Raw genomic sequence first — 16,191 nt, 5'->3', positions numbered from 1 at the left:
GGACAAGGGGTTCTGATAATACAGCCTACATAGCAAAACAAAAGAAAAAGATTTTGAAAACTCCAATAATATTGCTTAAAAATGATTCAATTCTCATCACATAAGGATGCATATGGTCCTCAAGAGTTAGCCAAAATGCAAAGGTGACATGCATGCTATATGTAGATACACCAACTTGAGATGTCTGAATTATTTATTCGCCTTTGTTGAGATTAGTTGTTGTCCTGCAGAGCTGTAAAAGGAACCTTGATACATCCTGAGCTGTCCCAAACTGTCCTGGTGATCCAGGATCCAATTGGTTTTGAGACTAACACAAGTGCTGTCTCTAATACTGCCTTGGAGGTCATACCAGCAAGCCTGTGTATGTCAGTAATGTAAAAACAATGCAAGAAACAGTCATAAGATGACAAATTGTGGCTGGTATTGTGTAAGTACATATAAATGTACTGAAGAGCCAGAGTTTGGCTTCACTGTGAATTAAATAGGTAATGCTTTAGTCTTACAATACTGTATCAGTGCTGGCATTCAGAAGATGCCATGTCTCAAAGTGCATGGTATACATTTGGTAAAAACTGGTGCAAAATCAAGGTGACAGACAGACAGATATGACCAGCTCAAAAAGACACTGGTAATGAAAGTGTTTAGATCAATGTGCAACGTACTGTACATAAAAACTCACCAAACAGGTTTTGGGGTTTGTTTAAACAAAAAACACTAGTCTATTGTGTGGTATTTATTTTCTCTTTTTTACATTTAATTTAGCCCTAGCAGAGTTTCCATTGACATGAAAAACAGCATAACCCCCACATTGTGTGTCTGCCCATGGGGCGCCTTAACACGGCAACCAGGCTCATTCAAGGATGTTTTAAATGTTATCTAAAAATGGAAGACCTTATAAAATGTCATAATCCATAATGACACACACACACCCTTTCCATTGTTCTGTTTTGTTTTTTTTTATTTTATTTTACAAAATACATTCAGTTAAAACCAATCACTAATTAACACTAGTTGTCCTTTTCCATACCAGTCCAGCCAAGTGTAACTGAAAATAATACCATTCCAATGATTATAAGGTATCTTGCATATTACATTTTTTTTTTTTTTTTGTCACTAACATTTTAGGCATATGCATTCAACTAAAAGCAATGTTTTAGGCACCGGTAAGTGTAGCACAACAGTAAATGATAATCACAAATTTGATATACAAATCCCAGGGTTACCCGATCATAATAGCTTCTAAACAACATAATCCCAGTTGAAGAGTCCTGTGTGGTATATGCAAGATACACGAGTGGTATAGCAGACACCATAGCATCGTTTTTTATTCGATAATTTATTTATTTCTCGGTGCAGAAATCAGTTGGACTTCTGTTCAAAAAACAGTATGGTGAATTTGTTACAGGAACCGATGTTTAACGACCCTGCAATGGTTAATTCTTTGGGTAATTTCGAATAGAAGTAAATAAACGTGCCGTTGTGGAGCTTTATTTTTTATTTATTTTTTTGTTTTGTAATTAAAATCAAGCTTCAACAATGTGTTTTTCCCCAGCTTCGGCTTTTAACAACTACTTCACAACGCTATGGCAAAGCACAGACTGCGAATGCAAGGCAGCTCCCGCGACGAGCTAACGAGTGACGTATCGACTACGTCTCCGCCCCCGTGCTTTTCAGCGCTGCGTCACCATTACTGTTTGTAGACGCGCACGTCACCACATCTTTTTCAGCCTCTTGCCCACCATTGAAAGTTAAAACCATTTCTTCTCCTTCTCCAAATTAAAAGGTAAGAAAAAAATGTTTACTCACAACGCCTAATCTCTCGGTAAAGGGGTTGGGGGTGGTATCAGTGGCAGAGCGTCAGGACGCACACCCTGGAAGTGCCGTACGGACAATACGGCCCACCGCGCCGTTGATTGTTGAGCGTCAACATGGCACCCGTCGGTACGCTTTGCGTCTGGCTGGTGGCGCGTTCCCGAGGCAATTTACCCTAGCAACGTTCTTGACGTGAGCGCGCATTTGAACTAGGGCAGAAGAAATTAGCCAAAAATAAACCCGGCCCCGCCTTTTCATATTGCAACTTACAGAATGTTCTCGTATTATTATTTTATAAGGCTGTTTTCTGCTACTACGTTAGTAGACTCCTCACACACATATTTTGGTTGATTTAGTGTTCAAAATGTATATATTTTAAAAGGTTTTATTCGTGCCAAAGGCGTTTAGTTGTCCACATCGTTTACTTGCATTTCTACTGTGTATAATAGGCCGTCTTCTCAGCCTAATATAATAATACAAAGACAAATGCAAGTTAGACTTCTGTTGGTCCGTGTACATTCCGGCAAGTCGTTTTTGCATTCAGAATTGGAAAACCAGAAAACGACTCGTTTTTCATTTTCCAGTTTCTGAGGTTAAAATACAAAAACGGATTCAGCCTTGTTTTCCCATTTTGTCATATTGGTTTTTGCAACAAAATATTCGAAATGGAATACAAAAATAAATAATAGACTTGTCTTTATTCAAGCAGATGTCTGGAGAGACAACTTCACAGGCAGTCTGTTAACGCTTATGTAACATGTACACACTTAAACAATGATAACGTATCCGAAGAGAGACAGACCAACCAATAAAAGTTGTTTTAATGACATAACGTCCAATGTAAATACCTATAACGTTATATAAATCCTGTCTGATATGTTTGTGCCAAATGGCGAAAAGTAATTACAGTAAAACAGAAAAAGGTGAGTGTGACAGCGGCAAGATTTATATTAATACTACTAGGATCATCGACACCTGAAGAACCTTTGAGGTGGTCTTGAAAGCTTGTGATTTATTTATTAATAAATTAATTAATTTATTTATTTTAGTTAGTCCAGTAAAAGGTATCACATCTCGTTTGTCTGTTGTCTCTGGACTAATACGGCTACCATTTCATCTATCAACGACTAGGACCATTATTACAGTTCACCCCATTGACTGGTGTCTTGTTATGGTTGGTAGACTTTAACTAGAGTTGTTTCTCCTGGGCCTGGGTACTGCACTGTACAGTAGTGTAGTTAATTTGCAGACAGGGTTAAGATACTTGGAACATCACTTATGCTGGTTGTGTTGTGCAGTAGCTACAAAACTAAATGAAACGAGTTTAATATTTTTGCTATGAGGATTATATTCAGTGTTTACAAATGCAAAGTCCAGCCCATCCCTGTGATTTTAGCTGGTCAGACCTGGCACTCTTCTGTTATTTGTTTTAACAGTTCTGGGACAGATCAGCTCTTGACAGTGGGGTACATTTTGTATTTTTTTTTTTTTTTAAGTTGTAGGTTCCAGGGCTAAAAATAAATAAATAAATAAATATGATCCAAGGCAAGTTTTGATCTGCCCTTTCTGATATTCAGTAGTATTTCAAATTAATTTCAGTAGCCTTGCATTGCAGTAGTTAAATAAGGGGTCCTCGGGCCTATTTTTTCAGCCTTGGGTGGAATTAAATTGCCCTCAAGATAAGCTTTCAGCCTATCCCAGACTAATTGCTGTCTGGGCTGAAACATTCCTGGATACCACTGAACCCATTTTGTGGTTGAATTGTAATACAGCTTCCCTATAATGAATTCTTTTTTTTTTTTTTTTTTTTTTTTTTTAGATTCCCTGGCTTTGTCTAGTTTTTCTTTGAAATTGCACACTCATTGTTATATGTTTTCATTTCTCCATTTGATGCCTACTGATTAGCCTCCTGTGGTGATGTCAGGACAGTGTTGTATTTGAGAACTGGAATGCATACACTGCACTTCCCTTATCTGCATAAAGTATTTTGTAAACCAGTCCGATTTAACAACAATATCAGTGTGACTTATAGTGGTTCCTTCTATTGTCTTCACAGTGTCATCGGCGCAGCTCACAGCAGCTCCTGCCATGGCGTCTTCTGAAGTCAGTGTGCACGTAGAGGAGGTGGTTGTCGTGACAACGCCTGACACTGCAGCTGATGGCAGTGCCCTGGAGGAAGTAAAGACAGTGCTGGTAACAACTGATTTATCACAGCAGAGGTAGGTGCCACACTCAAAGAACTCTATGCCTATTTAACAGAACCCCCCTCCACACACTCACAAACACATATATCTAACACAAAGAATATCCTTTATACTTTGTTGTTCCCTTACACACAATACTATAAACCTTTACAACATCGTTGCATTGTTGACCATAAAACCAGAAGATTACACACGGGGGCCGTAAGTTATTTTATACACGAACATAAAGCATTTTGGGATGATCTCCAAAAGGCGTTATTCCTACCCTTGGTTTGTTTAGAGCAGGGCCATATCAGACAAAACTGAGATAGAACTGGGGCGTGACTACTGAACACAGCAAATCTTCTGAGAACATTAATTTCCCTTTCAGTTCGAATGACAACCATTACCGAATGGGAAGAGCCTCTCTGACCGTCAATCTGAGCAAATATACAAAAGCTGCCCTATCAGGGCCCTGCTGTGAGGGGGAAGTCCCGCCCACCTCCTGCTGAAGAGGGACTTTTCAGAGTAGCACATTGCCATTTTCTCTTTCATCTCTCTGAGACAGGTCGTACATAGCGCCATTCCCCATCCCCTCTGTCTAGACCCCCTAGCTCAGGCGAGCTATCCTTATCAGCGTCCAGATCGGACATCACAGACCCAGCTGCCTCCATTGGGCAGGCCACGGTGGGAGGCTCCGTAACATCCTTGCCACATGTGTTGCAGAGGGAAGAGTTCCGGGCCCTAATGCAGCGTGCAGCTGCAGCCATGGACATTCCCTGACCAGCAGAACAAGAGGGAAAGGGGAACCGCTTCCGTCTGCAGAAAGGGCACCCACATCATGCCCTCCCCCTATGCCAGGACTTCCTGGAACTGGTGCGCTCCTCCTGGAGCAACCCAACGTTTGCACCCTCAGCCTCCAGAACAGCAGAGTATCTGCTTCTTACTGCAGGAGCCCAAAAAGTGGGCCTAGGCATATTCCTCACTATCGAGGACACGGTCACGGTTTTGGTGCAAGGTTCCACCTTCACCAAGGGGGATAAAGACCCAACCTGTCTGTTCAAACCTTGCAGACCGAGAAGGTGGCGCTACTGGACACCCCCATTACACCGGGGCAGACTTTTGGGGCGACCATTGATATAAGCCTTGAGAGGTCCCACAAGGCCACGGAGGTTGCCTCCACGTTTTTGCGCTTTCCAGCTTACCGTCAGCGCCCAAGGTGGCATGGGCAGCCTGCCAAGGTGAATGGGTCTGAACCAAGGCCAGGGCCTAAGAAAGACCCACCCCCTCCCAAACCCAAGGGAGACCGCCTCAGAGGGCCCCAGCTGCCACCAAACCCCCCCACAACCGGTGACAAGGCTGCACCCAGGACTCCTGGGTGCTATCGACAATGAGACACGGATATGCTTTACAATTCCGTATAGGTCCGCCACCCTACATAAATCACCAAGACGGCCTGCGCTCACCAGGCCTTCACCACGCAGTGCACAGACTCCTGTCCTGGACGTACAGAAACTTGCGTTCCATCAGGGCAGTTCACCTCCCCGGTGTGGACAACAGGGCAGCAGACCTCCTGTCCAGAGGAGCTTCAGACAGCTCAGAGTGGAGGCTGCATCCTCAAGTGGTGGAACAGATTTGGGAGAGGCTTCGTCCTCCCATGAAAAGTATGGTCCCCAAGGGGGATCTAGAACTGGTACTGCGGGCCCTTATGGGTCCCCCATTTGAGCCCATGGCGTCAGCAGAACTGCACCCTGTGGCTTTTTTAGTGGCTTTTTTAATAGCCATTACGTCCGCCGGACGACTAAGTGAGCTTCATGCGTTGTCCATTGATGACATATGTATGGCTTTCACTGGAAGTGACTCGCAGGTAACATTAAGAACAAATCCATCCTTTTTGCCAAAGGTGGTATCCTCATTCCATATTAACCAATCAGTGGTTTTGGAAACTTTCAGACCTCCCCTGCACGAGTCAGAGGAGGACCGTAGACAACACACACTATGCCCAGTTTGGGCTCTGTGCTGTTATTTGGATAGGACGGTGTCCTTGAGACAGTCCAACCAGCTGTTTGTCTGCTACGGGTCCTGCTCTAGAGGTCAGGCCCTATCGAAGCAACATCTAGCGCACTGGGTGACAGATGCGATACGCTTGGCGTATGAACAGATGGAGTCCCTGTTACCGGGGGACATTACGGCCCATTCTACAAGGGGCCAGGCAACTTCGTGGGCTTTCCTTCATGGTGCCTCCTTAGATGAGTTATGCAATCCTCCTACATGGACAGGTAGTCAGACATTTGTGCGTTTTTACCGCCTTGATGTGACAAACCGAACAAGACCCTCTGGGCTCTAGAGTTTTGCAGGCGACATGCCCTTAGGCATCATGTGGGCTCTGTTGCTATTGCAGTGGGGCTGTACTGTCGGTAATCTGGAGCCACGACAGCTTTGATACAGCTTTCCCATTCGGTAATGGTTGTCATTCGAATTGAAAGGGAATGTTAGATTATTACCATAACCCTAGTTCACTGAAAAAGAATGACAACCATTACCTTTCAAGGTCGTGTCCCCAGCTGACCTCTGATTTCGAAAGAAAATGACGATGTGCTACTGTGAGGACATGGCCCTGATAGGGCAGCTTTTGTATATTTGCTCAGAGATTGACGGAGAGAGGCTCTTCCCATTCGGTAATGGTTGTCATTCTCTTTCAGGGAACCAGGGTTATGGTAATAACCTAACATTATAGTTGGGCTTGTGCCTTCTACTTTGTTGTCTTCCTCTGGAGCTCTGTTTAACTATCTGTTACAGCGTAGTCTGATGGAGCCAGACACAACAGATTCCACAAAGAAACCTCCTACACCTTCTTGCCATGGCACTGTGCTATTCTTGGAGACATTCCTGCACATTAAGAGCAAATGACAGTGGATACAATGTAGGAACTGCTTAAGTAAAAACAAAACAAATAGCAGATTTATTGAATGAAGTATTGTAGTTGCACAAAAGTAGTAATTGGAGCCAGCACAGCGAAGTTGCAAAGTTAGAGTTGTGTTTACTGTTGTCAGACTCTGGTTTTAGCATATTTTTTATTTGGTCTTTTCAAAATGAATCCTCTAGATAAATTATTTCCATCATATTTTCAGTTTACTAGCCCTTGTGTTTATTTTAAGACTGTAAAGTACGTTTATAACAAACCCAGAACAGTATAAGGGGAGATGTACAACAATATGATTAGAATTTCAAAATATGCATGGTTGGGGATTTCTCACAATCCCTTCATTTATATGCTAATAAATGTCAGATTTTTTTTGTATTAATTACTACTCTTCACTTTCCTAGCAACATGTCAGAATGTCTGTATAAGTATCTCATCAAAGGCTTGAAAAGCAGCATAAATGTAGACCAGATTATGAGGTGGACCAAAGATATTTCTCAAGCATGCATTAATGAAACCTGTGCAAACTAAACACTCTACTGGTATAAAATGTTGATTTCAATAGATTTTTTTTTTCCTCCATTTTTAATCAACTACTTTTTTTGCAGAAAAATGTATCTATCATTTTAAATAACGTGTGAGTGCATTAGCTGAATGTGGTCTGTTTTCAAACAGCATCTTTTTACTTATGATTTTATTTTTATATATATATATATTGCATGGTTTGACAGTACATATTTAATTCAATATGCACTGGTTAATAAGAAATCAAATTGCATGCAAATCTGTAGGGGTTAAAACTGTGAGAAGATCTGACTAGATCATATCTGACTAGATCAATTGGAAACACCAGTAATGATTCACATACAAAATATTTGGAAATCTGTTTTCTTCATTTCGGGGGACAGAATGAAGACAGGAACTTGTTTCTTTGTATGGTACAGTATGTTTCTTTTTATCAATGTAATTGATTGTATATAAGCAAAGATCCCTTGAATTATTCAAAATTGAGATAGACGTGATAGACGTGCCTGCACACTCACACTGTTACAGTTCAGATCTTTCTTTTATTTACATGTGGTGGTTTTGTGGTTTTGGTCTAATATTTTCTGAGGGGGGGGGGGGCTAAGACCAGAATCACTAAAGAATGCTGCTGCTGTTATCAGATGTTATTTCAGAATAAAAATAAATACAATTACAATATTAATAAATGAGTGGTATCAGGAAAAAACTAAAACTGTAATATTTGTATGCACATACAGTAGAATAAATAATACATGTCAAAGAGTGCTGGAATAAAAAAAAAAACATACCCTATCTGATTAAAGCAGCCCATTCCTGTGCTTTAGCATTGCATTGGTTTAACTTATTACTACTGAAGCACACCTATTTCTGCGCCACAGAAAATATGGGAAACCTTCGTAAGGCACAGTTTCAGGCCATGGAGTAGAGTGGAGTGTGCTTGCATTGCTCTTTGTAAATCTATCCTGTGTTAGTGTCACAAAGACAGCCAGAGTGGGGGACGTCCGACCAGAAACAGGAAAATAAACAAAGAGAGAGGTGGAGTTTGGTGGAGCTGAGCGAATGGTCTCGCTCAGCATTTAATGAATGAACAGACAGACATAAAATAAACGGTTGTAACAATACAAAACAAGGACACGGCACATTCGCCAAAATAACCAGACAAACAAAACGGACTAAACAAAACACGGTGAGCAGATATTTTACTACTAATACTTTTTAACTATTCTTATTATCTTTACCTCCGTCTCTAATCCCATTCTCCACTCACCGAACACACAACCCCAAGTATGTGAAAACATGCTGCTTTTATGCAGCTGTACCGAGACTCGACCTCTAATCAATCATTCAATTAATCATTATCATTAATAAAGTGCAATTCCCCGTGCTCACATATTACATTTTACTTGCACGTGAAGTGCTGTGCAATCCTCGTGCCTAAATGCAAATATACATTTTAAACACTCTTGTTACACAGACCTGTTTATATCCTGTGTACCAATGACTATACACCAACATTTAACACACCCCACACAACATATAACAGAAAATACACACAGGGGCGGGCACTTCGTCAGTTAGTCACTGGTAATGACGGTTTCCTTTGTAATAAATATCATGGCTTTGTAAACACCATTAGGTGACTTGCACCAGTTACAATAACTGCAGTAAATTTGGCTGTAATAATAATACCTGTATTTTGCTCAAACAGCGAAGGTTTAACCGAAGAGAGCATGGAGGCTGAGACTGAAACCACAACATTCACAGAATCCACTCTTTTAGAGAAAGAAGCAATAATAGGTATTCTTCAGACTTATCAAATGTAATAGTGATGTTGTAATGTTCTGTAGTACTTACTGTGTGTGCACATTAAATAATTAACTGTAAATCAACTGTCTCTCGGCAAGCCCTATAACAGAGAAGTGTGTTTGATAAAATGGCTAATTGTGAATGATGTTTAATACAAAAGGTTAATTGTGTTATGGAAACAAATGGTCAGGAAATGCTGTCAGAAATAAATGTGATGGTGTGATTTCTCATATCACGTCTAGTAATAATATGACTTGTGTGCTTTCTGAAAGCAGTAAAACTGTCAGAAGAAGTGGAGAATCTGGAGCCTGAAGTTATTTACCCCATAACCTGCGGAGACAGCAGAGCAAACCTGATCTGGAAGAAGTTTGTTTGTCCAGGGATTAACATTAAGTGTGTCCAGGTGGGTCCAGTGTTTCCATTTGTCATCCATTCTCATTGTTTTAAAAGTGCTAAATGTTTTAAAAATAAGCATTTACCTGAAATACAGGTAGAGAGTAGACAGGGAGAAACATACTGCCATGAAAAAAAAACAAAAAACATCACAATCTGTTTTTAGGCTGTAGATTTGTTTAGCTACCTGCAACCCAGTGCCCACGCTTAATGTTCCTTGCAACATACTGCACAGCATATGACATTACTGTGCAGCAGAGGGGTAACCCAATATACTGAAATGTGATTGTTTATTTATTGCAGTATAATGAGCATGTGATCAGCCCTAAAGAATTTGTGCACTTAGCTGGGAAGTCCACACTGAAGGATTGGAAGAGAGCAATTCGCCTGAACGGTATCATGCTAAGGTATGTATGTATATGCTATAGTATAATAATAATAATAATTATGATGATGAACAACAACTAGTTTCCTTCTTGACAAGCTGCACTCCATTCTTTCAGGAAAATCATGGATTCTGGAGAGCTGGATTTCTACCAGCATGCAAAGGTGTGCTCCAATACCTGCCGCAGCACTAAAATTGACCTTGTGGGAACCAGGGCCTCTTTTAGCAGCCAGCAGTCAACAGAGTTCATTCCCATTACCCCTGCATCAGCAGATAGTAACTGCCTTTCAAACTTTCAAGCCCTCCGTGAGTGATCTATTTAAAAATAATTTTGTTCAGATTCAAATCTTTTCAGTCATACGATAGATTTTATTTTAACTCTATATTATGCTACACTATTAAACAATTGAATTAAACCCATGTAAATTAAACCTGAAGGATTTTGATTTTGAAGATGTTGATCTGTTTTTGTTGTGGTGAATGCACTTGATAGGGTCAAGTAGCATTTATCGTGAATGCCGTATATATGTACCATGTGTACAGTATTTGCTTTGTTAACTGAGACATTATTTGATTGTCCTTTATGCTTCAGATGTACTTATGACTATTCTGTTTACAGTGAATGGTTCACCTGCTACTTTTACAGTGGAACCATCAGACGACAGTGCTGAATGGATAACTACAATTGGAGGTAGGTGCCACGACAGTAGTTTATCAAGTTACACATTACCCATGTCTCTTGTGCTTGGGCTCAACTACCGTTGCCCTATTGTAGATCAACCTGTGATCTTGCAGTCTGAAAAATAAATGACTACATTCTTCACCTGCTACAAAGGTTTTGCTATTTGTTGTTGTTCAGTAGTCTTTTCTGTTTTGTTTTTGTATTTCTTTTGCAGAGGACACTGTAACTTTCTGGCGTGGGCTGAAGGATGCGGGGCTGTTGGATGAAGTAATCGAGGAGTTTCAGAAAGAGGTGAAGGAGAACCTGAAAGGGTTACAAGAGAGGATTCAACAGCCTCCCTTACAGATTACTGGTCAGTGTCAAACAGGGGTGGCCAAGCTATGTGTGTGTTCTTGGAAGGAGTGTGTTGTGTTACTTTAATATTAACAGGTTCCCTACTTGATTAAGACTAATATCAGAAGTAGGGGATGCTCTCACTGTACTAGCCCATCACTGTATTGAAAACTGCAGGGGAAAGGAATATTCTCTAAGCAGGATAACAAGTCCAATATTAAACTGTTTTCTTGTACATTACAGAATAAATAATTGACTTGCCCAAACTTCCTTGCAGTAATGTTCCTTCTGTAATCTCTCTAATTGGATTGATAAAAGCAGTTTTCAAGGTGGCATTCTATTTTGAAAATCAGATACAATTGCAGCATGATTACAATGTACAAGTTAGCTCTGTCAGTCAAAGAAAAGTCCCTATAACTCATATAACTCACTTTTTACAAAGCAATTACTTTTCACCCCTGCAGGGGACGCACCTTCATTGCAAGCAGGTTCCACCTATATGTAGTCCAAACATATGCCTCTTACCAAACTTGACTCCCTAGATGTAAACCAAGCATTGCACATTTTCTTGTAAAAAATCTTTTTTTTTTTTTTTTTTTTTTTTTTGTAGATGCTGCATTGTTAAATAATATTGTGCAAAACTTTGGAATGTTGGACTTGGTAAAGAAGGTATTAACAAGTCACAAGAGTCAGATGGATCGTTACAGAGAACAGTATACTCGTAGCTTAGTAGGTGAGTAAGAACCCACGGGGTCTGTTCGATTGATCTAAACTGCTGTGGATCTAAATACTGCGACTGCTTAGATCTGAGCTAAAAGAACAATGCTGACAACCAAAGTGCTTTTAAAGAGTCAGAAACAGACTCAATTTAAAAAAGAAAATGTAAACACTTTAGACTGAAATACATTTGATTTACTAAAACTAAAAAGCTGACAAAAAGTATTTTGACTGTAAAGCTTATCAGATACAGCCATGTGACCTTGCAGTCCTTTTAAGCCCATGATGAGATACTTTACCAGTAAAAAAAAAAAAAAAAAAAAAAAAAAGAAGAAACCTACTTTGTCTTTATGCCAAACAAATACATTCGATTTCATGATTGTAGATATTAAAATGATGATATTGTTGATAAATGCCAATCCTGTAAAGTTGAGCAGTTTTTGGAAATACTTTTAAATGTTATTAATATCAGTCATAGGTAAGCTTTCAGAGTTTAAAAAATATCTGTTTTAATGCTTGTGTACCTATTTATGTGTTTCGTTGTTGGAAAATGTACAGAAGCATGTAGTGGAATAGCCTGTGGTTTCATTTTATTTTGCAGCTTTGGAACAGCAGTGTGATGAGCACCGCAAAAGAGCCAAAGAACTGAAAAGCAAATCTCAGCACCTGAACAATGTTCTGATGACTCTGACTCCAGTCTCTACCACTCCCACTCCCAAACGACCGCGGCTAACACGAGCCACGTCAGGACCTGCCTCTGTGGCTGCACATGTTTCAGCACATCCTACTCAGATTACACTGACCTCTGCTTTGCCAGTGACTCAACTGACAAACCTGCCTTTGGGGAAAGTAGTGTCTGCAGTCAGTAACGCCCCCCAACAGACTGCGACATTCACTACCACAAACTCTCCTCTTCTGGGAGGCTATACAGTGCTGGCTTCACCGGGCACAGCCGTTCAGAACGCAGTAGAGATCCAGCCAGACGCATCGAACTTGACTGTCCTGAGCACTGCAGCCATCCAGGATGGCAGCACTCTTGTGAAAGTGATGAGCCCTTTCCAGTTACTCACATTGCCAGCTTTGGGAGCGACCCTGCAAAACATGACAGCCGCCAGAGGTACTTTAATGGCTGTGCCAACAAGCACCATTGAAACTTCGGTCACCCAGGCAGAAGAGTCTGCTGTGACTGAAGTGAAGGACGCACAAGGAGAAAAGCAATAGGACTGAAATAAAAGGGGATTGTTTCCATTTTTTGAAAACTTTGAATGTTCTGAATTTTGCTTGGATTGGTGAATTGATTTTTAGTAAGAAGTCTGAAGCGTCTATGACATGTTACATATTTTGAGGCTGAAAATATAACCGTGTGGAGTCCTAATTGTATTGATGCATAGCAAATTGTCTTTTTTTTTGTTATAATGAAATGCAAAATCTTTAAAGGTTGACCTTTTCAAGGTTGTGTGTATATTGCTACCTTTAGAAACTATTACCAAACTATCAATAAGTAATTTGATCTATCAGAAGTCATTTTTTTTATCTATCAGTTTGACTGTAGATCAATTCTAAGTACCCTGGCAAATTGCAACATTTCAAATGGAACTGTTCTCATTACTTACTACATTTACTGACAAAGGTATTCTGAAATCTACCAAATTAATGCACTCTATATTTTTTTGCTAAAACCAGAAAACAAGGCTAAGCTAGAATAAATTTCAATACAGGAATATGCTTTTGAGGTAATCATAAATGTATTTCACATTCAACAACTGTGTGAGTTTATTATTTCATTATGGTACAACAAACTTCTTAGTCTTTCAGACTTGTATTTGGCAGTCCTAAATAGTTGTATGTACAGTGGTCATTATTCCATTTTTTTTTTTTTTTTTTTTAAACCTTGAAATACATTTTTTATATTTTATTTTAGTCACAGCTTTAATACTCTAACTTAAACTTTTAAAAAGCCAAATCAAACGCCTATGCACAGGAATTATTTTCAAATGCAGAAACAAGCTATAAACTCCAACCCCAGACTGAATTGCAAAAATGTGTCACAAAAGTGGTGACAACTGTTTGTCCTTTTTTTTTTCCAATTACTGATTGAACTGATCATCAAAGCTTTGTAAAATGGCACTTTGCTCAGTGCATTGTTGTATTTTTCACCCCACATCGCTATTTTCACTAAAGAAATTTTGCAATCTTAATTTTTTAAATGATATTTTTACACAGATCAGCCCTTTTCAGCGATTAACTATATTTAATTTCACTTCAATAGTCTAGTAATTAAAACACACAATAGCTATCAAAATTGATATGTAAAAAATATACTAGTACATGTTAAAAGCTTGTTATTTTTTGTCCATAACTGTTCAGTAAGTACAGCTCACTTTACTTTTCAGCTGTGTAACATAGCAAAACTATTATTCAAAATACAGTGTTTGCATTTGGTTTACAAACAACGTGTACATGTTACAGCTTATGAAGAAAAAAAAAAAGATAGTGCTTCTACAGGAATTCTGTTGTCAAAATGTTAGGAATGCCTTAATAAAAAATGTTTTACAAAATGATACTAAAAATGACAAACATTCTTTATTTAATATAGACTTTTGGTTTACAGTTTAACAGATAGTGAACAACTTTGTGTTTTGGAAGTGTGGAAAAATATTGTTTTGCTTTACAATGAACTTCACAAAAAAAGTTTGCAGATGATATTCAAATGCACCTGTTTTACCTGTTTTAAATTGTTATGTTTAATCATTAAATATCTACAGTATATTTAGACCGTGATACACCCCACGCAATTATTTCTCAAAAATACAGGAATTATCCAAACTGGTTCTGGCATTTGCAGTGAGATCACATGCCACTGCTAGAGTGATATTAACACACCTTATTTACATACCAGTAATAGAAACTCAGAAAGAAAAAACAAAAACGTTACAAAAAAGCTGTCATAATTGTTTACCCAAAGAACAAAATAACCTAACTAAAAAGTCTTCTGTTTGAAATACCACCTAATACAGGAATTGTTAAATTGATACTGCATCTTGTAAAGAATGTGTCCCCATATCCAAATGTACTCATAACGAAATGCTGTCTTTGTTGGCAGGGACAACTTAGTACCATTGGATATGTTATAGAAATACAAAAAAGCAACTCCTTTCATAACACTGTCAGCGTAGTGCAGGCCACCATGGGCACATAGGCATACATTCAGTGTGTGGGGTCTGCAAGATGAGCAGATTATTCTGCAGGGATGTGATTATTCCTCAATTACTGCCTCTAATTCCTTTGTAGATGTTGGGTCAGAGTTGTTTGCAGAGGTCTGTTTTCCAGAATGGTCCATAGACTCATTCAAGGCTGTTTTGTGCAGTCTTGGAGATACAAAAGTACATGAAAACCAAACACTTACGATATATAGTATACCTGTAAGCTGTTTTGTGTTGAAAACTGAATTGGAACCCATTACCTACACAGCTCACAACATCAATATTTTTAAATATACAGTAATAAAAAATACAGGACCAAATCAAAATGGTAAAGTTATGTAATAAAAAAAGACATTGATAGAAAAAACGAAATTGGTTGCTAATTAACTGCTATTACAGGTCGTATACCATTTAGGGAGAAGAGACGGATACCCACGAATTCCAAACAAGGAATTCTAAATTCGAAAAGGGAGGGGTTTCTAACAATTTGAAACGAGGAATTGTATTTCAGACTTAAGAAGTTTATATATATATATATATATATATATATATATATATATATATATATATATATATATATATATATATATATATATATATATATATATGTTATGTTATGTTATAATTACTATAGATTATTACCTGGGCAACAAATTGAATGAGCGTTGATAACATGGGTTTATTTGCATTTTCTTATCATATCGTGAACAGAAATGCACACATCTCCTTTGCCTACAGAAACAGATAGGTTATATTATGCAAAACCAGAATACACTCCCATTGCTGTATATGTAAATTACATTGGTATAGAGTTACATTTAAAAAATAACAACTGTGTCGGAAATTGGGCTAACAAGAACCTGTGTAGTGTTATTTTCAGGTACGCAGTGCAAAATAGTACACAGCACGCTTTCTTGCTTGCGCAGGTCTAAACAAAGCGTAACAGCTTCAGTTAAGAAAGCAGGGATGCGAACATTCAAATCTGGTACGATATGCTGTTTTTGGTATTTTGCATCTTTTTAAAATTAAATTTAGCATATTTTCCAAGTCTTTTACATTGTTCTTAATGTAATTTATCATATTTTTCCACCATTAAGAAAATAGTATATTTATGCAATACAATTTTGCGGTGTTCTTCTCATGTTGTCTTGTTCGTCGTGATTTTTTATTTTTTTTTTCCAGTTTCCAGTGTAAGTTTGCAAAATTAATGGTAAATGTACCTCTGTTTG

At 38.7% G+C, this 16,191-nt stretch overlaps 1 protein-coding gene across 5 annotated transcripts; it reads left to right on the top strand.

Annotated features, from left to right (window-relative positions):
* Nucleotides 1-978: 978 nt before the first annotated feature.
* Nucleotides 979-14,528, top strand: LOC121298259 (glucocorticoid modulatory element-binding protein 2-like). 5 transcript variants are annotated; one of them, XM_041225277.1, is made up of 11 exons: nt 979-1,783; nt 3,869-4,031; nt 7,827-7,856; nt 9,152-9,240; nt 9,522-9,652; nt 9,946-10,049; nt 10,146-10,333; nt 10,647-10,718; nt 10,924-11,061; nt 11,653-11,775; nt 12,361-14,528. In XM_041225277.1, the coding sequence occupies exons 2-11, from the start codon at nt 3,901-3,903 to the stop codon at nt 12,978-12,980; spliced, it is 1,626 nt and encodes a 541-aa protein (XP_041081211.1). In that variant the 5' UTR covers nt 979-1,783; nt 3,869-3,900; the 3' UTR covers nt 12,981-14,528. The 5 variants fall into 5 exon arrangements, with proteins under 5 accessions (XP_041081211.1, XP_041081213.1, XP_041081212.1 ...); XM_041225278.1 differs by having other exon boundaries at nt 985-1,783; nt 9,525-9,652; XM_041225279.1 differs by lacking the exon at nt 7,827-7,856 and having other exon boundaries at nt 983-1,783.
* Nucleotides 14,529-16,191: the final 1,663 nt, after the last annotated feature.

The sequence above is a fragment of the Polyodon spathula genome, chromosome 23, assembly GCF_017654505.1.
Source record: "Polyodon spathula isolate WHYD16114869_AA chromosome 23, ASM1765450v1, whole genome shotgun sequence".
NCBI classification, from domain to species: domain Eukaryota; kingdom Metazoa; phylum Chordata; class Actinopteri; order Acipenseriformes; family Polyodontidae; genus Polyodon; species Polyodon spathula.
This window is presented reverse-complemented; position numbering and strand designations above follow the sequence as displayed.